The sequence below is a fragment of the Mycteria americana genome, chromosome 10 (genome assembly GCF_035582795.1).
Source record: "Mycteria americana isolate JAX WOST 10 ecotype Jacksonville Zoo and Gardens chromosome 10, USCA_MyAme_1.0, whole genome shotgun sequence".
NCBI classification, from domain to species: Eukaryota; Metazoa; Chordata; class Aves; order Ciconiiformes; family Ciconiidae; genus Mycteria; species Mycteria americana.
In genome coordinates this window covers 11,480,539-11,502,248 of record NC_134374.1, presented here as the reverse complement: position 1 = coordinate 11,502,248, position 21,710 = coordinate 11,480,539, and the positions used below count along the sequence as shown (strand labels likewise).

Sequence of the window (21,710 nt, the reverse complement as noted above, 5' to 3'; positions counted from 1 at the left end):
ATGTAATTTTCATCTGCATTACACAAGATTTCACTGTTTTGTTGATAGGGGTTTATTGTGGTAGACTTTAGCTGCCTGTTAAACACTTCCTAAATGGCGAGTGATGAATAAATATGAGATTACAGGAATTGCTTGGTGTGGGACACACCATACCTACCATTTAGCTTACCTTTCCCAGCAAACTGAACATCTTCAAACTGGTCTCCAGATTGCAAAATAATTTTGGAAAGCCACTCTTCTGTCAGTAGAAAGCCTATCAGTAACCTGACCAATTTGATGTCTGGGGGTAGCACCACTGAAAGCAAGTCTGATGGTGGCCTCCATATGAATGGCAGAATCAGTGTCAACGTAAGGAACTCAGAGCAAGATCAAAAGAATTACAGGTTGCTGTAGTACAGGGGGATTTCTGTAATAAATGTGACTTAAAATGACAGAAAAAAATCTGCAGTCTGAAGATCCTGTGAGCTGTACGTAGAAGTTCAGTCAAGGCTGTGACATTGTCTTGGTGGCCTTGTACAAGACACTCACTGCTCTGTGTCAGTTTTCTTCATCCATCAAACGGGGTTTTAACACACTGAGTGCCCCTCGTGATCCAGTGGAGGACATTCAAGACATTTCCTCTGACCAAGGAAAATATTCACTGTAGCCACTCTTCTAACGGGCGCAGGGCTGATCTCTTTGGATGTGCCTACAGAGTACACCAGTGCCAGAAGCAACGTACTAGTGTTTGGTGGGCTCTGGCTCAGTACACATCTGAAGTACCTCGGCAGCAAACGGCACTGCTGTGAGCCGTATGGACACATTTACAACCAACATTGTAAAGGAGAGGTCTTCAAGAATGCATTTTGCTCAGCTGAGATGCTGCAGCCCTTCAAGGTAATGTGCTGCATTGCAGTGACAGGTCCTTCTTGTTCCACTTCAACACAGCTCTGTCGGAAGCAGGAGTTACTGATGACTCCACCTCATATTTTAAAAGTACTTTCCTGGTACCTGGAAAATCCAGCTGTTTCTTTCACTGTTCTGCCTCTGGTTTACCACAGCAGCCATGTTATTTCTTATTATGGAGTGAATGCTCTGATGGAGCTAATGCAGTAGAGTTTGATTTTTTTTAAGCTAATGCAGTAGAGTTTGATTTTTTTAAAGCTTTCCAGCTGGTTACAGCTCTGATTAATTGTATGAAACGCAGCTCAACCTTGTCTTAGCAAAGAGTCTGATCAAATTGACTTTTCTAAATATTGCCTTTGAAAACAAGAAAGCAGAGCAACACAGAACAAAACAAGCTGGAGGACAGGTGAAATAGCCTGGTTTTAAATCCTATTCATCATTGATCTCGGTGGTTATAAGGCCCTTTTTTATTATTTCATCCTGCTCCCCAAATACACTCGAAATTTATTTGCTAAGCTCAACTCTGTGGCCTAGTTCTCTGTTAGTTGCTTTCTTTTGATACCTCCCTTTGCTTCATCTCCTCAGGTTCAGTGAATGCAGATTTCTGGTAGAAGATGTGGACACAGACCTGAAGGGTCCATAAAGGAACAGCGAACCTGCTGCTGCGCCAGGTGAGAGGGAGCGAGTTCTGTATTGGGCAGCATCTCTCCCCTTTACAGCATACCTATGATAAAGGTGGGTTAGAATTGCCTTTACTTTCAAATTTCTCACAGATTATTTTGCATTTGCCAGCCTCAGCAGCTCAGTTCTGCTCTGTACTTTGCCCATGGCTCCATCTATTACTTGAGAAAAGCTCCCTGGAAGAAGTTGGCACCCTTTATTCCTTGAGATTCCTGCTCAAAACTGATCTCTGTGGCATAATAATTAGTTTGGAAGTAAGCTGTGAGGGTGATAGTGTCTGGCTGAGAAATGTATTTATTACTCCATGTCTTCCACTCCTGATCTCAACATGCTTATTTCTTCCCTCATTTTTTATTTCTTGCCTTCTGTGTGTAAACTTCCCTTTAGGAAGAGGAGGAAGAAGTGTTGCTATTATACATGTACATTGCGTAGAGTCCCCTTCAGTGATCCCCACCCAGTTTATTATTAACATTGTAAACTACCATCATCCTTCTGCAAACCCCAGAAGAAGCTACCGGGGGGGAAAAAAAGAACTTTGGATTGATGTGCAGCACAAATGCAAAGCCCTAACTAACGAGAGTTGCCTCCACTAATTGTGGTGGAGAAGCCTGCGTGCAGGTGCTGCTGGCACCCGGCAATTACACCACCTGCGTGTCTCATCTTATCTTGAAGTGAAGCAGTGTGTTTTTATATAAGTGGTAGAAATTAATAGAGTTGCTTACTTCTAAGGGCATCCTATAACAGCTGTAAGGACTGCAGCGCTGGCGGATGGGATCTGTGCAGTGTGCCATGGCTAGGGCTCTGTCCGACCCTGTACAGCTTGGGTTTGCCACCAGCTGAAGGAATGTAAGAGTATCTCTGCTATCCCCTTTTTCCTTCTCATGTTATCGCTAATAAACGGTATTTTAATCAACACCTTATGGAGTCCCAGTGCCTTTCTTGCTGGGATCCATAACAAATACTTGCACCGGCGCATTACACTGATATCACCCATTATGTAACAATTAAAAAATGTAAATTCTCAGGCTTGATACAAGGTCATCCTCCTGAAGTAAATTTCTCGGCAAATTAACGGTTTAGATTGCAATGAACACCTGGGGAAACTCTGCTGCCCTTGGGCTTGCGAGACATCATGAATATTCATTGCAGAGGCAGCAGCAGGTGAATGGTAATTACAGCAGCTCTTCAGGATCAAGCTTGGGTATCCACGAGAGACAACACTGTGCTTTGAAATTAAAATATACAGGGAAAACAGATAAAACAGGTATTATTGGTTCTGTAAGTGCCTGCACTAAGTATTAACATGGTCAAATGTGTCTCCAACCCCCTTTCACGAGTGGGGAATGCTATTAGCCTGCTATTCATTGAGGGCAACGCTGATGCCAGAGCTGATGGCCTTACACACTGAGGAAAAAAGTGGGTTTTTTTCCTGAAATATTCCCTGAGAGCTTCGTGTGTGCCCGCGCCGGGAGGGCAGGGGGCGTGGAGGCGGCGGGGCCACAGCAGGAGAAAGAGGCCTCGCTGGGGCCCTCGGGCCGGGCCCTGCGCAGGACTGCGGGGGATGGCGATGCTCGCCACCGCCCTGCAGGACCGGCCCACGCCCCCGCCCGCAACCGCGGCAGGAGCGCGGCGACCCCGGCAGCGCCCTGCCCTCACCCAAGATGGCGGCTGCGGCGCCGCTCCGCAGGGCTCTCGCGAGGTTTGCGGCGGGGCCGGGCGCTGCCCCCTGCAAATGGCGGCGCGGAGGCCGGGGCTGCCGCCATGGAGCACATCACCACGCCGAAGGTAAGAGGCCGCGCCGCCCCGGCAGCCGGCCGCCGTCCCGTCGGGGTCCCCTGGGGGCGGCTAGCCGGGCCGGGCTGGGCCGGGCTGCGCGGTTCCGCTCGCCGCCCTGCGCCGGGGCCTCCCCGCGGGACGCCTGAGGTGAAGCCCCTCGGGGGGCGGCGGGCCTCGGCCGGGGTTGTTGTCAGGGCTCTGCGTTTTCAACGGCTTTTTTTGTTTTAAGGTCGTGATTTAATTTCAGTAAAGCAGCTACTTGTGCTTTCCTTTAAGGCATGTGTATCCGTGAACGTCCCTTGTACTTCTCAAACGGGTCACGGATAAGTCTAGAAAGCTTAAAGCTACTTAACGTGGTGTTTAGGTATGTCTTACTGTATCGCCGTGTGGGAAGGGAAATTTTTAGTAAGGATACTGATCAAAAGGTGTTTTGGGTACAATTCCTGTAAACTTCGTTTATATCAAAGTGCCGAGATCCCCTCCGTCCGAAGAAGTGAATCAAAATGTGCTTTTTCAGTTGCATAAAGTGAAACGGGAGCTCTGGGAATGCTGTGCCCGTGACAGCTAAAACAAATTGTATTTACTTCAGGCAGCTGTCTGTCCAGCCGTTGATTTATTTATTTTGATTTATTTAATACCATGAAGGTCGCTGTACTTTGTTTTGGTTTATTCTCTAGGATATTAGTTTGGGGATCCTCCTTACCCATGTTGCCTAAGGTGCTTTGCTGGACCTGCTTGTCTCTAGTGGCCTGAAAAAGGGCAATATTAGATCTAATAATTACATGTGCTGAACAGCATGACGTACTGGGAAGACATACAGCTGAGACCTCTGCTCTTCAACTTTCTTTGCTGACATTTTCCATGATTTATCTCAGACCAATGACCCTGTAAGGAAGCTTACGTATTCAGTCCCCAGAACTAATTTATCGTATACTGTTAAACTGTTTGTTTTCCTTGTCCTTCCAATTATTTTTTTTCCATTATTTTTGCTTAATGATGAAAGAAAAATTCCATCTGTGTTCATTAAGAAGCAAATAGGCCAGGAGAAAATAAATCAAATAAAGTAAAATACTTTAAAATTAATTTTTTTATGTCTGTGCTAATGTTTTTTAAAACTGTTTTTATTAATTAGCTTAGTGTGGTTTATGAAATGCGCTTACATGCCTAGGAAGTGTGTTACAAGAAGTAGCTGCTAATGCTTTTTTGTAGTGACTGAGCAGTTGGAAGTTGGGCTGGAGAGGGCTGTTTCTTTCACAGCAACACTTCGATTATACTGAACGTGGGCAGTCTTTTCTTTTGCAGTTCTTCGTATTATTATTTCTGCAACCTTGCACAATAATAAACTGCAATCATCTTGACTACAAATCCAGGAATCCTGTTACTCACACTGGTTCTAAACCTTGGCTATTGGCTTAACCTTTTTGGCTTTAATTGCAGGAGAAATAATTTGAATTTATAGTGTAAAGCTGAATTAGTGTTGCAGGGGAGACTTTAATTCTTATATTTCTCTGTCTTTCTTCCCGAGTTGTATATTAGCAGTCACGTGATTGCAGTTCAACAGGTGCTTAGATATTTCATCAGTCAAAGTTAAATTCATTTTTTCATACTCTCTTTATGTTGCAGGTTGAAAATGTAAAATTACTAGATCGCTATACAAATAGGAAGGCAGCAAATGGGACGTTATACCTGACAGCTACGCACCTTATCTATGTAGATGCTTCTGCTGAAGTCAGAAAAGAAACATGGGTATGTTGTGATATCTGGAGTCTGTTTAAACACAAGTATGAAAATTACTTTATATCTCATATCCAGAATGAACAAGTTTGTGAATGCCAAAGTTGTAGTGGTCTCTTACAGTGTTGTGATACAAAATGCTTGACAAAACCAGCTGTTTTGGAAGGAAATGAACACAATGGTAATGTGACTTGATAGAGGTCACACACTGAATTAGTGCTAGTTCTAGGAACATAAAAAACTTGTCTAGTTTCCTATCTCAAACTTCATATACTAAACCACTAAACTTGAATTTACAGCTTTTAGAAGGGCAAAATTAGCACCCTTTTTTATTCATTCTAAAGTAAAATGGGAACGACAAAATATATTGCATATGGGAGTGGAGGGAAAGCAAAGTGAACCAGGTAAAGCAAGCTGCACATCAGTCTCTAAAACTAATTTATGTTATATATCTGTATTTTTTCAATCTTGCTTTTAGTTACCTAGCCTTTGGGTGCACCGTCTGGATGTGTTTTATGTTTGTTTGATAAATATCACAAATAAACTCGTTTTCTGCTGCTAGTTAGATGCAGTAAGTCTAAATAGCTGATAGTATTGCAAAAACTTAATATCTGCTTGTACTGCTTGCAACCTTATCAGTGGCTTCTGAAAAATGTTGTTTATTTCCTGTTTTTCAGATTCTGCATCACCATATTGCAACTGTAGAAAAATTGCCTCTGACCACGGCTGGATATCCACTCCTTATTCACTGCAAGAACTTCCACGTGGCTCACTTTGTTATTGGGCAGGAACGTGACTGTCACGAAGTGTATACCTCATTGCTTAAACTTTCACAACCAGGTATTTAGGATGGGAGCCTGTTTTGCAAATCGTTGAAACGCTTTAAGCTGGAAGGCTCGTCTGAGCAATAGAGAAAGCTTTGCCTGCCAGGCTGTTGGTTTTGTGGTGTCAGTACAGGAGGGGGAGGATGTGAAATCAGAATCAGTTCCCATCACCAGAGATGATCTGTGTGGGTCAGCTCAGTAAGTGGAGTACTGCCCTGTGGACGTGGGCATTTGCTTCCAAACTAAACACAAATCTTTTGTGGCAGTGGGAATGAGGTGGTCTCCCATGAGGAACTTCTGAAGACCCGTGCAAAGTTCATTTGCCCGACTGAGGCTGTATGCGGCATCTCAGGCTTTTTTTCTTGTACCACTCGTGCTGAGTGTCATATCCCATACCAGGCTATTGTCAGTCATTTCTGTGACTTGGCTGCTGGCCATGTGTAGTTCTGCCCTTTCCAGTTGATCCAGATGTTCACAGAATTCTGGAATCCCACAAATAATGCTTTAAAGGTTGGCATCTCTCATTTGTTTCCCAGTAGCATGTTTAGACTACTCAGTGCTTGTCATCTTTCAGCTGTGAAACTCTGTGCTTCACCCTGGCTGCCCTGACTTGGAGTCACTCTTAAAGAGTGTAAGCAAAACTTCCTCAAAAGCCTGTGGTCTCTTCTGGCTTAAGCTTTTTAGTCCATCATGGATGAATCTTTAGGCTCCTCGTTCTTCTTGCAGGACAGCATTCCACTGAGTTTCCTACCTGGCTTCTGTCTGGCAGCTTCTGTTTTTGAGGTGCTCCTTCAGTGAACCAGTATTTGGAGTTTGGCGTTATTATAAGGATGCCATTTGTAATTGCATTTTGTAATTATGTCACTAGTCTAAGGGAAGGGAATTGATAGCACCAGTCTGCTTCATGCTGGCCATGACATAGGACTTGAATAGAAATACTGTAGTAGAAATGTTTTTTGCTGAGTTTCGGGGTTTTTTTTGATTGATACTAAGGCTTGTGTCTATTCCCAGCATCTCCCTTGTGCTCTGAGCTTTGGAGTTTTCTTAGTTCTGAAGTTCTAATTCTAATGCTGTATCTGGCAAGCTTCTGGTGTTAGGTTTTTAAAAGCTGTCACTGTTCTTTTAGTTTTGAGAATTAGAGACTTATGTAGTGTCTTGAAGCGTGGGAGCTGTCACTGCAGGGGATTACATCAGTTTCTTTTGTCTTGTGGTTATTTGTGTAACATGCTGTAGCTCTTTCTTTTGTTCTATTTATGGCTTTTAACAGTTCTCTTTTGTTGTTTTAAAATTTCTGTATATATGCTTCCTTCATCATTTTTTTGGCAGAGCATATAATTATTTATGATTTGCACATGTATGATTGACAGCTATGGGTTACCTGTCCGGTAACCTGGCTACTTTATCAGACTCTGACAGGTTTCACTCTGTCTCTGGAGCGCTTGCTGCCTTGGGAATCAGCTGAATGAGTTATTGGTTGGATTTGCATTTTATGAAGAGAGGGAAGGAAATTGGGATGGTAGAGATGGAGGGAGGAAGAAATTACCATTTGTCAGACACAGCCTGAAGCTTTTGTTGGGCTGACAGTAATATTCAAGACATCTATCAAGTTTTCCATGCGGCTCAGAACTCCCTGTTGAACGATGAACTTACAGGTGTGCAAGAGCTGTTTTATGAACTCTTCATGGAAAATATATCTTTTAATACATGTTTTCATTTATGGATTAATTCTCATGATATAAATCTCATCTAACATGCCTATTGCAGTGAATTCAGTATGAAATAATTTGTTCAGGAAAAATTGCTACTTTGAAATTTTAATTAATTCTAACAAAATGTTTTGGCATATCTCCCTGCATGTGGGAACTGAGTGTTGGAAATTCCTGAGGATTTCAGTATGAATTGTTGGCACTAGGTACCACCCCGAATGAAAACCTGTAAATGTGAGGTTGAGAAATTTTAAATATCTATACTCTTCTCTGTAGTACTCTTTTTTTTTAGGAGCGAGGATCAGTCTAAGTTTGCTAAGAGTAGTGAAGTACACAAAGTGATAAAAGAAAACTTAAAGCTTCTGATCTTTGAGGAGGCAGAAGCATAAGGAAGATAGCTATTATTAAAATACAGCCAACTATGCAGTACAGTGGCATAGCCCTTTGGCTGCTTCAGTAAATGATTTCTAGGTCTCCTGATCTTTCTTGACTGAATAATTTTTCTCAGTCCTTGTATCAGTTGTGGTACACCTGCAGCTCGTTGGCTTGCACAGTGTGCTTATCCAAAAGATGGCCTTTAGGAAGAAATGCTGACCTCTCTGTATGTCTTTGTATGTCTCTCTAACTAGTTAATTTTTTTCTTTCTTCTTCCCAGTGAAACCCGAAGAACTTTATGCTTTCTCTTATAATCCTAAAATGTCTAAAGAGAACCGGGAGATTGGATGGAAGCTGATTGATTTAAAAGTAGATTACCAGCGTATGGGAATTCCAAATGACTATTGGGAAATGACGGATGTTAATAAAGACTATGAGGTAATTCTTGCCCAAAGTAGCCATTTAGTGCAGTATCTCTTCTTTGTTATTAATGACGTGCAGCAGTCCTTCTGCTGCTGCATAAGTGATGCCTCTGGGGAGGAATGAGCTCAGTCGGTTGTAATCGAAGCAGCGTCGTTCTGATGGGAAGTTGCGGGTAATGATGCCATGGAAGAACAGAACAGAGCTGCAGAGTCACCTTGGTTTGCTTTGATCCCCCTGGCAAAGTACCAGCTACTTGTTTTTCTAGAGAAATGTCAAACCATCTGTTACGAATAAACCTGAAGTACCCTTAGCTGCTTTCGGTATTTCCACACCCAGTCCCGCCAGGCTGGTGACAGATGTGTAGAAGAGAAATAAATGGCAGCAGTTTGGCTTGGTGGGGAATGAGGCAGGGTGGAAAGAGGCTAGGTAAGGAAGGAAAAAACAGTAACCAAAACCAGAGATTTTTTTTTTTCTTGCTTGGTTGGATCTTCTGCTAAATAAGGGCTCTCAGTCATTTCAGTCCTAACTGGCTGCTGCTGTTATTTTCTTCTCTTTCTCCCCTGTAAGAGGGGAGAGATCCAGGTTGGATCTAAACAATGTTAAATGAAAGCATTTTTTCAGGAAGCTTACTCAAACTCCTGCTTCGTATTATTTCCCTTTTTCTTTCTTCTGTTGTTGTGTACAGTCAGACCTTTCTATCTAAAAGACAAAGCAAACAACTCTGAGGAAGATACCAATATATTCAGTCTTGAATCCCTTCCCCCTGCTCTCCGCTCCCTTCCCCTCCTGGTTTTCTTTACTGTTACGCTTTGTGTTGAAGAAATATAAGCCTGTGCTGTCAGAAATGACTGGTAAATTCAAATGACTGTATCTTTGGATGCCTAAATTGAGATATGACGCGAGAGGTGCTTTTTCCATTAGCTGATTAAGAGCATCTGAATGTGGGCATCTAAAATCATTAATCACTTTGAAGCTTCACTTGCTAGCATGTAACTCTCAAGTGCCAATGCTTTATAATTTCCTCACAGTTTCCAGCTTATGTTTTAAAATTGTCAAGCCTCAAGTAAAGCCAGACTTGGAGAATAGCTTATCTGTGAAGTATGTGCTGAAAAGACTGTACTTTTTTGAGGAAAAAGGATAAAGCTGGTCTCTGAGGATGCTACCTGATTGCTGGAAGCTCATTTCAAGTTGAATAAGATTTAGAGGGAACTTGTTAAATAGTTATTCTTAATTTCTCTTTTTGTGAAAAATCAGAAACTTTCATAAAATTTATGGATTTAAAGAACTTCCTTTTAATATGTATTGTGTACTATGCAACCCATTTTTTTAGGTTCAGTTGCAGAATTGATTGTTTCCTTCACCACTTTGTTTTATTTTGCTCCTATTCCTGTGTTATTTTTCTAAATGCATCTTAATGGCTTGAAACTTTAGATGTCAACCACATTAGATACACTATGGCAAACAATCTATTTCTGTTGTTTATAAATGCTAGATCATAAGCTAAAGATGAATTTTTCATCAATTTTGAATTGCTGAGTAGTAATATCTGGATTTTTTTCTTTCTTCTCACTTAGGTTTGCAACACATATCCTCCAGAAATAGTGGTGCCTAGAGCTGCTAATAAGGCAGTGGTGATCGGAAGTTCAAGGTTCAGAAGCAGAGGGCGGATTCCAGTGCTTTCTTACTTATATAAAGAAAACAATGTTAGTTGTTCATTGTCTGCTGTCTTTGTGGGGAGTAAGGTTCCCCTTCTTGTCCAGTCCTCTTTTAGTGAAAGGAAAGAATGAGGTCATTATTAGAGCATATTAACTTCACATTTGAGAACTGTGCTGCTCTTAACGGCTTTAGTATTGGTTTGTTCCGAGTCACAGAATAAGCTAAAGACAAACACTTGGGATGCATCCAGAGCTGTGCAAAAAGCACAAACTTTCCAAGCTTCCTGTCTGGAAGTTTTTTATCAGCTTTCAGGAATGCTTTGTTGGCATTGGGTTTTTTTAATCTACTGTTTAGCTATGTAATGTTTTAACAAGATACATGTTAACTCAGCTGGATTTTCTTAGTATTGAAGAGGAGGAACCACCCTGAAATAAATCCCCACTAGCTCAGAATAAGTGAAGGTTTCAGTTTTTTTTCTTTTTCCACTTGAAGACCAGAATGTAAATTTTTAACTTTGCTGTCTCAGCAATGTTTTAGATGCAGATGTTAGGAAAATGCTGTCACAGTCAGATTGTTGTTTTCCTGAGGAAGCGTGCCTTGACCTGGGCAACTGTATGGAGTTTTACTGGCAACTATTGAAATTTCCCTAAAGCATACTCAGTGCAGTTCTGAGTGTGGAACGGTAACAACTGATAAGCAAAGTTGTGGAAAAGAATGGTTTTGGACAATAGAAACCAAGTAGAAAACATGAGAAATGCTAACGTTTGGGATACTGAGTGTCAGGCAGAGCATAGTGGGTTTGACAACATAGCAATTAAGTTTGCAGCAGGGCTCCTTAGCTTCACTACTTTCTTAAGATTCCCAAACTTCCAGCTTTGAGAAATATTCCAGTAGTATTTCTGTATGTCCATATAAGTAGCAGCTTTTCAGTGGAACAGAGAATAGGACACTTAAAACCGACAAATTAGTGTTCTTTGGGACAATGCAGTAGAGGTGATCTGAAAGCAGAAAAATGTGCGCTGTTGTGTGTTGCAGGCTGCCATATGTCGTTGTAGCCAGCCTCTTGCTGGGTTCAGTGCACGCTGTCTGGAGGATGAGCAAATGCTGCAGGCGATCAGAGAAGCCAACCCTGGGAGCCCCTTCATGTATGTTGTAGACACAAGGCCAAAGGTATCTTCATGGGGTTTGTGGCTACTTTTAAAGCTTGTGTCTGAATTAGCGATGCTGTTTCCAGTTCATTCTTTCACAACTTTGCTAATTCTTTTGTATGCTGCATTAGGTTAAATTATGTCAGCCCTGAATCAGGAACTTGGTATCAGGCTCCTGGTTCAGTGCCTTAATGTGACGAACGCTTGTGCGTAATAAAACTGCAATGTTAAGTGCTGTTAAGAATGCTTGCACTCCTGGAGTATTCTGGGTTGAGATTTGTGTTAAGGATGCCTTGAAGCAACTGGCAGTCTTGAAGCTGGCTGAGGCAGTGAAGCATTTTCCCGCAGAGAGCTAGGTCCTTTATGTGTTGAGTTGGAGAGCAGCCTTAGGATTCAGTTCCACGAGGCTGAAGTGCTTTTATCAGCAGGCCTGGGAACTTCTTCCTGGGGCTGTGTGGAGTCTGATAACAGTTGAGGAAACCAATTCCTCCATTTTTTTGCCTCTGTAAAAATAACACAAATGCCTTCATGATGTGCAGCTTGGTGCTTAATACGTTTCAGCTGTTCTAGTCCTATAGCCACTATTTGGGGCTAGAACTTTGTTGCTGAGGTGTTTATGTAAGAGGATATTGAAGAAACATTCACAAAATGAAATGTCTAATGACTGTCGTCTTGAGGAACTGAATTTGGAAACAATTCAAATGATTGTCTTGTAGGTATATTGGTTGTGAGTGTCGGTATAAACAAATTAGAACACAAGGATTTTCATAGTACACAATTATTTAAACACAAAGATTTAAAAGTGCTCTGATTTATTTTAAAATTGAGCTTTCTGAGAACCTGCTTCACTGTTCAGATATTGCAGTTATTTTATAGAAACTACAGATTTAGTTAAACTATGGCAAGGGCAAGAAGGGAAAAACTCTCTTTGGGAAAACAGGGAATGTTTCACCTGTTGTTCCAAGATGTATTTTGACTTTTTGTAGTATGACATTTCCTGGAGATAACCTATTCTGTAATTATATGTATGTTTATAGCAATCACTGCATGTTCTTTTGGTACAGACAGCTTCCAGTATTGTAGATGTTCCACTGAAATCTATCATTGATGGCAATTTTGTTCTGAAGTATTTGGTGAAGAAGGGAGAATTTATAATTGGTCACATTTCTCCTTCTAACGCAACATGTCTTACTCTGAGTGGTAGAACTGAAGCACTAGGGTTATTTAATTGTTCTGAAGATGTATATACCATATCTGACTCTTCCTCCTCTCCTCTCTGTGGAGGCAAATCACTCCTCTTCCCAAATTACTGTGTGTGGGGTTGAGCTGCTCTTTTTTTGGTTGCTGCTAAAGATTTCCTGGAAGCTCTTGAACTGTTTTGGGTAATTGTTAGAGCAACTGGCTTCTTTTCTACTTCTTTTCTGCAGTTCCAGTTGGTTGCTGTATTCTTTCTGCTCAACTTTAATATTTCTATGTTTCCCTCAGGTGGCTTTATTTCATCTGTGCATGTATGTCTGTGAAAAGCTTTGGAATTCTCTTACTATTTCTATACCACCATGTATGTATGTTCCTCGTAAAAATGACTTTCCTAGTTTTACTTTCGTATGCTTCTGTCTGAATCTTTTTACGTAGCTTCACAATTAAGGCAGACTCAATGCCTCTTTTTACCTGTTTTGATGACAGCAGTAGTCTGAAATTGGGCACGGTTTTGATACTGCCTACCCTAAGGAATTCTGTCCAGGGTCTTAATGAGTCTCTGCATATGACTAATGGACTGGAGACCCTGGCATAATTTTAGTGAAACAGTGGAAGTAATGTCTGGGAGGTGGGGAAGTATGTCTGAGTAACAACTTTGTTCAGTATATTTTCTGGCAGATTTTAAAAAAAGAAGGACTTGCAAAACAGACTCATTTATATCTGTGTATTGTTTGTTGTAATTTTCTCTTTCTTTTCTATCCTATTCCTGTTCCCTTGAATTTGACAGTTAAATGCCATGGCCAACCGAGCTGCTGGGAAGGGTTATGAGAATGAAGATAATTATGATAACATTCGCTTTAAATTTATTGGCATAGAAAACATCCACGTGATGCGGAACAGCTTGCAGAAACTCCTGGAAGGTAGGTACAGTCCGTGCAAGTGGCCGGTCTTCATTACCCTTGGCTACTTTTGGACAGAACCTTTTGCTGAATATATAAATCCTATGTGCAGAAGTGCATGTGGACTTGGTGTTGTGATGGAAGCAGATAAGTGAAGTCAATATCTTACTTTGTTTGCTGTATTGAAGTGGCTGAAAGTATGGGTGGTGTTAAAATGCTTTCCTGCTAGACATTCTATTTATTATTGTGCTTAGTTTTATAGCAGTTCAAAAATAGCAACTAATACTAACAACATTCCTTAATTGTGCTAGTTACAAATTTCTTAAATTTCTTCAAAGTGAATTTCTTAAATGTGCTACATTAAAAGAAGGCTAGAGAAATATTATATTTTACCATTAAGATAGTCTCATGGTTACTTTGTGAGCTATTGAAAGAAAACTAACATAGGTTGTTGAGGAAATACTTTCCTGGGGTTTGCTATGTTTAGTTTGGGGTATTTCAGTGTTACACGGTATTTATGATTTGAAGAAAGATTTTTGGCATGATCTTCCAAAGCCTTTAATCTCATACGTACATACTTTTTTATTTTTCATTTATTTCTGATTTCTTTAGCTGAACTTGGTTTTAATACATTAAAATGTATTAAATTAACGTTTTAATACATTAAAATATATTAAAATGCAGAGTAGCTCAGGTAATTAAGCTACCCTGAGATTGCGATCTTAGGGGAAAAATGCGAAGCAGGGCAGAAGAAATACTTACCTGAGCCACTTAGATCAAGAGAGGTGGATCAGGCGCATATTTCACTAATGTAATTTTGGCGAAGTTCCATTAAAGGTGATGGTATAGCTTGGATCAAACCAGCATACTCTGCTGGTTGGTGGTTTCCAGCACTATCACCATCCTTGCGCTGACAAAGGCTGCGGAACGGAGCAGAGTAGGTGCTGGAAATCATTCTGCTTGGTATGTAAAATGTAATAGAAGTGCTGTCATTCAAAATATGAGTTTAATATTTTAGTAACCAGCATAATGGTCATCTTGCTTCAAAATAGTTGAATAATTGATGCTACCAATTGCCTAGTCAGGTAGCACTGCAGGATCCGTAGTGACCTTGGAGAAAAATGAGGCTATTTACACGACCAAGAGATTGTTCTGATCACAAGTGTAAGTCCTCAATTGCCTGTTCCTGGCAGATTTATTTTGTGGTGGAAGAAGAGGCAGAATAAATACTTGTTTACTCCCATATTCTTCTTCAACAGTGATTAAAATATCTCTCGCTGGTGCTTACGGACTATTGAACTGTATTACTATAAGTATTTTCTATGCTGGGTTTCAATATAGCATCTGAGTTGCCTTCAAGGTTAGACATGTTATTTCTTTCTCTAAATTGGAACTCTCCTTTCTTCAAATCTTTGTGATGGTGACTGCATGTTAGTGGTTGTTAGATGTGTGTGCAGTGGTGATTTATAGTGAAGTAACAGGTCACTAAACACTTTCTTTGTTGGAAAAAACTCAGCTGAAAAAATGAGTTACCGTTTAAAAAAGAGGAGAATATTTTCAGATCCTCAAGTTCTCTCATAGCTAAAAATTTCTGGTTTGTGTATTTAAGTATGCAACCAGTAGTTTCTTTGTCCTTTAGACAGGATATTACTGCTGACACTTAAAAAGTGTGGAAATCATAGAATTGTTAGGTTGGAAAAGACCTTCAAGATCATCAGTTCCAACTGTTAACATAGCACTGCCAAGCCCAGCACTAAACCATGTCCCTAAGCACCACATCTACACGGCTTTTAAATACCTCCAGCGATGGGGACTCCACCACTTCCCTGGGCAGCCTGTTCCAGTGCTTGATAACCCTTTCAGTGAAGAATTTTTTCCTAATACCCAATCTAAACCTCCCCTGGTGCAACTTGAGGCCATTCTCTCTCATCCTATGGTTTGTTACTTGAGAGAAAAGACTGACCCCACCTCGCTACAGCCTCCTTTCAGGTAGTCGTAGAGAGCGGTAAGGTCTCCCCTCAGCCTCTGCTGCTCCAGTTCCTTCAGCCGCTCCCCATCAGCCTTGTGCTCCAGACCCTTCCCCAGCTTCGTTGCCCTTCTCTGGACACACTCCAGCCCCTCAATGTCTCTCTTGTCGTGAGGGGCCCTAAACTGAACACAGGATTTGAGGTGCAGCCTCACCAGTGCTGAGTACAGGGGGACGATCGCTGCCCTAGTCCTGCTGGCCACACTATTTCTGATACAAGCCAGGATGCCATTGGCTTTCTTGGCCACCTGGGCACACTGCTGGCTGTCGACCAGCACCCCCAGGTCCTTTTCCACCAGGCAGCTTTCCAGCCACTCTTCCCCAAGCCTGTAGCGTTGCATGGGGTTGCTGTGACCTGAGTGCAGGACCCGGCACTGAGCCTTGTTGAACCTTACGCAATTGGCCTTGGCCCATCGATCCAGGCTGTTAGCTTTTTAGGATCTACCCAGCTCTGTTGCTGTGAAGCAATAATGAGGAACTGGGAAAAAGAAAGAGCGTCAGCTAATTCCTTTGTTTTTGTTCTTAGTGTGTGAAACGAAGTCCCCCTCAATGAGCGATTTCCTCACTGGGCTGGAGAACTCAGGTTGGTTACGGCACATTAAGGCTGTGATGGATGCAGGTGTCTTTCTTGCCAAGGTAAAACTGTACCCCAACCTGCAGGTGAATTAAAAAATATGTACTTGTCTGTTAGGGACTGCTTCAGGGCTGTGAAGTTGTCTCTGGAGAGAAGGTGGGAAAACATTGCTGTTCAGGTTGGCCTCAGCTCTCAAAAATAAGCCTGCAGTTGGAGAACATCAAGTGGGTTACCCAGCTGGTGCTCTCCTAGACACTTCCTATGACTAAATGAAATACAGTAGGGGTTGAGACATTGTCCTGTTCACTCTGTTGTAAGAAGCAGTTATCTGGGCTTCATTAGAACTCATTTGAAACAAATAAAATCACAGAATGTGAATAAATGACCTTTATAAATGCCTCTATATAATGCATATTTAGTAGTGCAAACAACTCATAACCTTGTGCTCATTAGTTATTGAACTGCTCTGCTTTAAATGAGGGATTGTTTAGACCAGTTTATTTTCTCCTGGTTCTATGTGATGTGGGGACTGCTAATTTTGATTATTCAATGCAGTCCTCATTTCTGCAGAGCTTGTGGCTTTGCAGGTCAGGCAAAAGGAGAAAAGTCACTAAGGCACGTGGCTCTTCAGTAATAATAAAGGGCATGCAGGCAACATGTGGCAAGAGTAGTGACCTCCTGTAAATGTTGTCTTTTCTCTCAAAATTTTCCCTTGTAGCAGGCAAGAAGCTATTTTGTGTTTCTCTTCTGCCACTGGTACGAAGGGAAGAAGGTGATCCGTATGGGAGGAAGTTGGGATGAGCTCTTCCAATTTTTTCTTGAGGAGTTCCTAGTCCCTGTGTGCCCAATTATTATTCTTTACTCATCCACCAAATTTTTCCTCAGAGGAGGGGACTGAGAATTCTTGGCCTTTCGGAAGACTGAGCATTTTGAGATCAGAGGGTCTTTGTTTCTTGACAGTCTGTGGTGCTGACAAGGCATGCTACAGCATTTTATTCTAGTTGTCTTTTCCTATGGGTTGATGGCTACGTGCCCAGATATGGTGCATTTCCATGGTCCAGATAAGAAATGACAAATTTTCCTCTTGGGTTTTAGGCCAGTCAGGTAAATGCAGATGAAGGGGTAGTATTTAATTACAGTAACCAACCCAGAAAGCTGCTAAACTGTTCTGTCTGGTCTCTCCTTCACAGGCTGTGAAAGATGAAAAAGCTAGCGTGTTAGTCCACTGCTCGGATGGGTGGGATCGCACAGCGCAGGTCTGCTCCTTGGCTAGCCTCCTCTTAGATCCATTTTATAGGACTTTTAAAGGCTTCATGGTAAGAGCACAGATGTTGGAATTTCAAAACTAAAAAGTGCTTCCTGAATTTGAAATGTAAACAGGCCCCAATTCAGTGTTTTAGGCTGTTTCCAGGACCAAACAGTAGGTGACCTATATAAAACCAGCTTTGATTCTGTAAACAAGCTTTAATTGCTCTGAACACCATGGGCACAAAATGGCAGCAGTTCATTTACAATTCCCAAATCTCTGTTTCCTTGAATGTCCACATGAGAGCCACTAATGAGACATTTCCGCAAGAGATGAGTGAGCGAAGGATGCAACTCTGGGAGCAATCCACAAAAAAGTAGTGAAGCAGCTTGTCATTTAAGACTGTTACAGGGAATGGTCTCTTACCTGCTAGGATTTAAAATTGGGTGAACTCACTCTTGTGCACAGGGCAGCGTATAACCTGTATATCACACAAAATCTGTGCATCATTTAAGATCTTTTTTAAAGCCATTACACGTGAATTTGGGAGTTTTCTTCTACTGCAGGCTTTTCCTTATTTGAAGCCATCACTGCATAAATATAGTGCAATCTGTGATGTTATCTTTCCATTCATCTCCTTTTGCTAAATACCTGACAGACAGGCTGCTGCTCTTTCTCAGAAGAGTTCCTTAAAAGAAACCCTGAAATCAGAACAATGCAAATTTTGCCTCCTCCAGTGTGTTGCACTGCTAGGACTGTTCCCTTGCATTCCATGCTATTTTTATTATTACTGTTTTGGCTTCTGGATTATACTGGAATCTTTTAACAGGTGAAATTGTGCCAGAGTGTGAAACATCTGCCTGGGCTTTGGCTGTGCTCTGGACAATTCTGTATGAACTAAGAAACATGATTTTGATTAGGAACAGGAGCAGTAACTAAACCAGACAAATGCTTGTCTGTCCTCTGAGCAAATGGTTTACATGCACAAATCCTATGATAGTTGTTATTCCTAAATCAATGCAACAGAAGTGTAAAGAATGGAAAAATTTGAAAAGCAATATAACTTAAGTTTTCGAAGAACCCTGTTGTGAATTTCTGCCTTCTCTTCTCTAAGTCTCTGGATGATGATATCAGGAATTGATCTTTAAATATGATCCAGCAAGGCAAGTAGTAATGCATTCAGCATCAGTCATTTGGTTTCTTATGAGACGTGTGTAAGGAAAATACTGCTTCCTTGCTGTTTTCTTGTATATAGCACAGGCATTCTATTTAAAAGAGGAATAGCCATATAGTTCTGATTTCATCCTGAGCTCCTCAATATGCAGCTGTACTTCTTATATTCCTATTTATGTGTTGAACTTTTGTTGAATTCCAGTTGCTGATTTATTTTGGTGAATATCACGATACTCTTTTCTGAATTAAACAGTACACTGTAATATTAAGCCATTAATTCTATTAGCTCAGTGTGTTTATGTATTATTATTTTAACAACATAGAAACTCCCTCAAAATAGTACTAGACTTGCTTGAAATAACTTGATTCCAACAGTGACATTGTACTGGTGACTGTGGGTAATCTATAAATCACTATTACTATTTTCATTGACTTCTCAGGATATACTCATAACAGTAGGGTCAGCAGGGAGCGTTGGTTGTAAGCATGTTAGAGTTTAACATCAAAGGCTTCACTTTGCTTTTTCTAAAGAAAGTAAAGCTCTTTTCTTAACCTCTGTTTTGAAACTGAAGGTTCTAATAGAAAAGGAGTGGATTGCAATGGGCCACAAGTTCTCACACAGGTAAGAAGAGCGTGTTATCTTGGGTGTAGTGACTGGGTGAAGGCTTGGCTGTGAAACCAATACAGTGTTTTCAGGTTCATGTACTCCCATGAAAAATTTAAATTAAAATACAGGACAGAGGAGAGAAGATTTGGAAAATACTGGAGTTGGTGACATAAAGCCAGTATCTGCTAGGGTTGTTATTTCATCAGTGCTTTTTTTTATTACTTTACAAAATCATACAGTCTTGAACAAATTATTTGAATACTGAGTGTTTTCCTACCTGTAAAATCCCATTTGTGTTATATGTGGAGTGCTAATGTTCTGGCAAGACATTTTAATTCTTCTGCAGTCATGTCCTGGACGAAAATCTCAGCTCATGTTTTTCAGGACTTTTACCAAGTTCTAACCATAAACTTGAGCCCAATATAGTGCTAAAAACCAATTTGACCTGCATTCTCTAGGCACATTAAAAATGCTGTCATTCCTGTAATTAATAGCCTGCACCTAGTAGGGATGTTACCTTGAATTACTACTTGTTATATTTACCATATAGAAATTAGAAGCTGGAATGGTGCAAAAGAATACGAGGAGGGAAGGGACTGGTCTATTCAGGGATACTAGCTTGTTAAAAATTGAAGCTTTGTTCTCGATGTGAAACTGATTCCTGTTTTTAATTATAAAACAAATCTGTTTCCTTAAAGCATATCTGGGGAAAATAAGCAATATACACACCCTTGTACTGGTATATAAGAAGCAGCAGCCAAAGATAAACTGCTGTTTGGTCATTATTGGCCAAATAAATGTTCTGTGGTCATTGTTTCTGCTTCTTGAGGGACTCTTTTCACCTTTCTTGCTTTAAGACCAAAAAAAACCCCCCAAAACTTCTATTCTTCTATTACAAGGGATTGTTCCAAATATGAGAACTTGGCAATGGATACAAAAAGTATTTGAGACATGAATTTCGGCATCAACTGAGAATATGAACTTTTATTCCAGTAGTCAAAATCATTCCTCTCGTAGTGGTGGCCGGTGCCTTACACTTCTGGGGGAAATCAGTCCTTCTTCATGCTGCTTCTTAGGGTATTGTGGTTGGAATCGCAGAACCAGGAACTGGGATTTGAGCAGCCAGATCTCTCTCATAAGAAATCTTACTTCATTTTTCCACTTAAGTTTGTGGATGCCTTGTTCCTTTCTGTGGATTTCCGGAGTATATCCCTTCCTAGAAAAGGTGGATTCTGCCCCAAGTTTTTTCTGTTAAGAAAGAACAGTCATTACAGTACAATAGAGTGTTGGCTGCTTTCCAAAAATGCTGTCATTCCTTTTCTTTTGTTGTTTCTTTTTGTGTTGGATTTTTCTTTTGTGTTTTTTCTTTTGTGATGGATTGTAATGAACACCAATAGATCCCTGGCTAGATTTTTGCAGAACTAGTAGGGTTTTTCGGAACTTCATCTAAAGCTGTAAAAAATATTTTTTGATTGCTGTTTTGGGGTTTTCTTTGTTTGAGTATTTTCTTTTCTTTCTGAGTAATTGCCTACCAGGATTTCATTGTTGATGTCCATGTGGAGCAAAATCAGGTTGTTCTGTCTGTTGCTGCCCGTTGTGGCTATGCCTGCACTGTAAAACACTCTCACATCCATAGAAGATCATAGAGGACACTTTTTCGCCCCCCACTGTTTCTTATTGTTCCTGGCAGACAGACAGAATCCCACCAATGTCAACTTTTTTCCTCCAATTAAGAGCTAGCATTAGTTTATTATATTCAAGCAATAGATGTTTCTTTGGAAAATACTGCCTTTTCCCTTCTGCTAACATCATAGCATAGGCTCAAGGATTCCTATTTCACAAATATTTCTTGTGATGCTTGCAAGTGTGTTATGTAGGCTCTTCCATTGCTAATTTTACTTGAGAGAAAGGGACATTGCACAATTCTCGTCACTTGTACCAGCTACCCTTGGAGAACAAGTAATGCTGAGGCTGGCACGACTTAACGTACAGTTGCTGTAAGATAAACCATGTGGGATTTTTTTCTGACTGCAGAATAATTTCTTACTCTTCACTACTGTGAGGAAAACTTTCCAGTTGTTTAATGGCAAGGGGGTTCTTTTTTTTTGTTGGGTGACACAGGATTTAACCCTGTTTTGTTTGCATCTCTCTAGGTGTGGCCATCTGGATGGTGACCCCAAAGAAGTATCCCCTGTCTTCACTCAGTTCGTTGAATGTGTCTGGCAGCTCATGCAGCAGTTCCCCTGCACATTTGAGTTTAATGAGCGTTTCCTTCTTGAAATCCATGACCATGTCTACTCCTGCCAGTTTGGCAACTTCCTTGGGACCTGTCATAAGGAGCGTGAGGATCTGAAGTGAGTTGGCATTTTACAGAGCCAATGGTCTAGAAGTCACTTTGAATGTCAAAAAAAGGGCAGGTTGTGTGTGTTTGTGTGTTTTTTAATGCAGTTGTAGATTGGTTAAGGGTAACATTGTCTTGATAGATGCTTATGTTCTACAGTGTGGAAAAAAAATTACAGATTAATTATATCCCCAAAGTCAGATGTTTTAATCTGGACCATAGTAATAACTTGCAGATACCCCTTTTGGACTGGATAGTGTCCATTTTAAATTATTATATGTTCCTCAGTGATGTATCTTGTGTTTATGAAATTAATCAGATACTGTGTAAAAATAATTCTTAGCTCCCTTAATCTAATTCCACGCAGAACAGCTAGTGTTATTAATCCAATTAACTTGATTCTTTTTTTTAGTGATTAGATGTTATTTGTAATTGACAG

The 21,710-nt window shown here is 40.8% G+C and overlaps 1 protein-coding gene and 1 long non-coding RNA gene across 8 annotated transcripts in view; both read left to right on the top strand.

Moving 5' to 3' along the window:
- Positions 1-2,475, top strand: part of LOC142415265 (uncharacterized) — a 58,590-nt gene extending 56,115 nt beyond the window's left edge. Inside the window, exons 5-6 of one of the 2 annotated variants that reach the window (XR_012777340.1) lie at positions 1,471-1,556; positions 2,296-2,475. This is a non-coding gene — a long non-coding RNA (uncharacterized LOC142415265). Of the gene's footprint in view, positions 1-1,470; positions 1,621-2,295 lie in introns of both variants that reach the window. The other variant, XR_012777339.1, reaches the window with a different exon arrangement.
- A 758-nt stretch (positions 2,476-3,233) lies between these two features.
- LOC142415263 (phosphatidylinositol-3,5-bisphosphate 3-phosphatase MTMR8) overlaps positions 3,234-21,710 on the top strand; it is a 31,528-nt gene continuing 13,051 nt past the window's right edge. For all 6 annotated transcript variants that reach the window (XR_012777335.1, XM_075513366.1, XM_075513365.1 and 3 more), the window contains exons 1-11: positions 3,234-3,351; positions 4,966-5,088; positions 5,754-5,916; positions 8,262-8,419; positions 9,979-10,107; positions 11,096-11,230; positions 13,193-13,325; positions 15,857-15,966; positions 17,095-17,220; positions 18,896-18,945; positions 21,084-21,284. Coding sequence is in view for 5 of the 6 variants with exons in the window: in XM_075513366.1 (XP_075369481.1) it covers positions 3,328-3,351; positions 4,966-5,088; positions 5,754-5,916; positions 8,262-8,419; positions 9,979-10,107; positions 11,096-11,230; positions 13,193-13,325; positions 15,857-15,966; positions 17,095-17,220; positions 18,896-18,945; positions 21,084-21,284 (1,352 nt within the window). In the remaining variant the exon portion in view is untranslated. The remainder of the gene's footprint in view (positions 3,352-4,965; positions 5,089-5,753; positions 5,917-8,261; positions 8,420-9,978; positions 10,108-11,095; positions 11,231-13,192; positions 13,326-15,856; positions 15,967-17,094; positions 17,221-18,895; positions 18,946-21,083; positions 21,285-21,710) is intronic.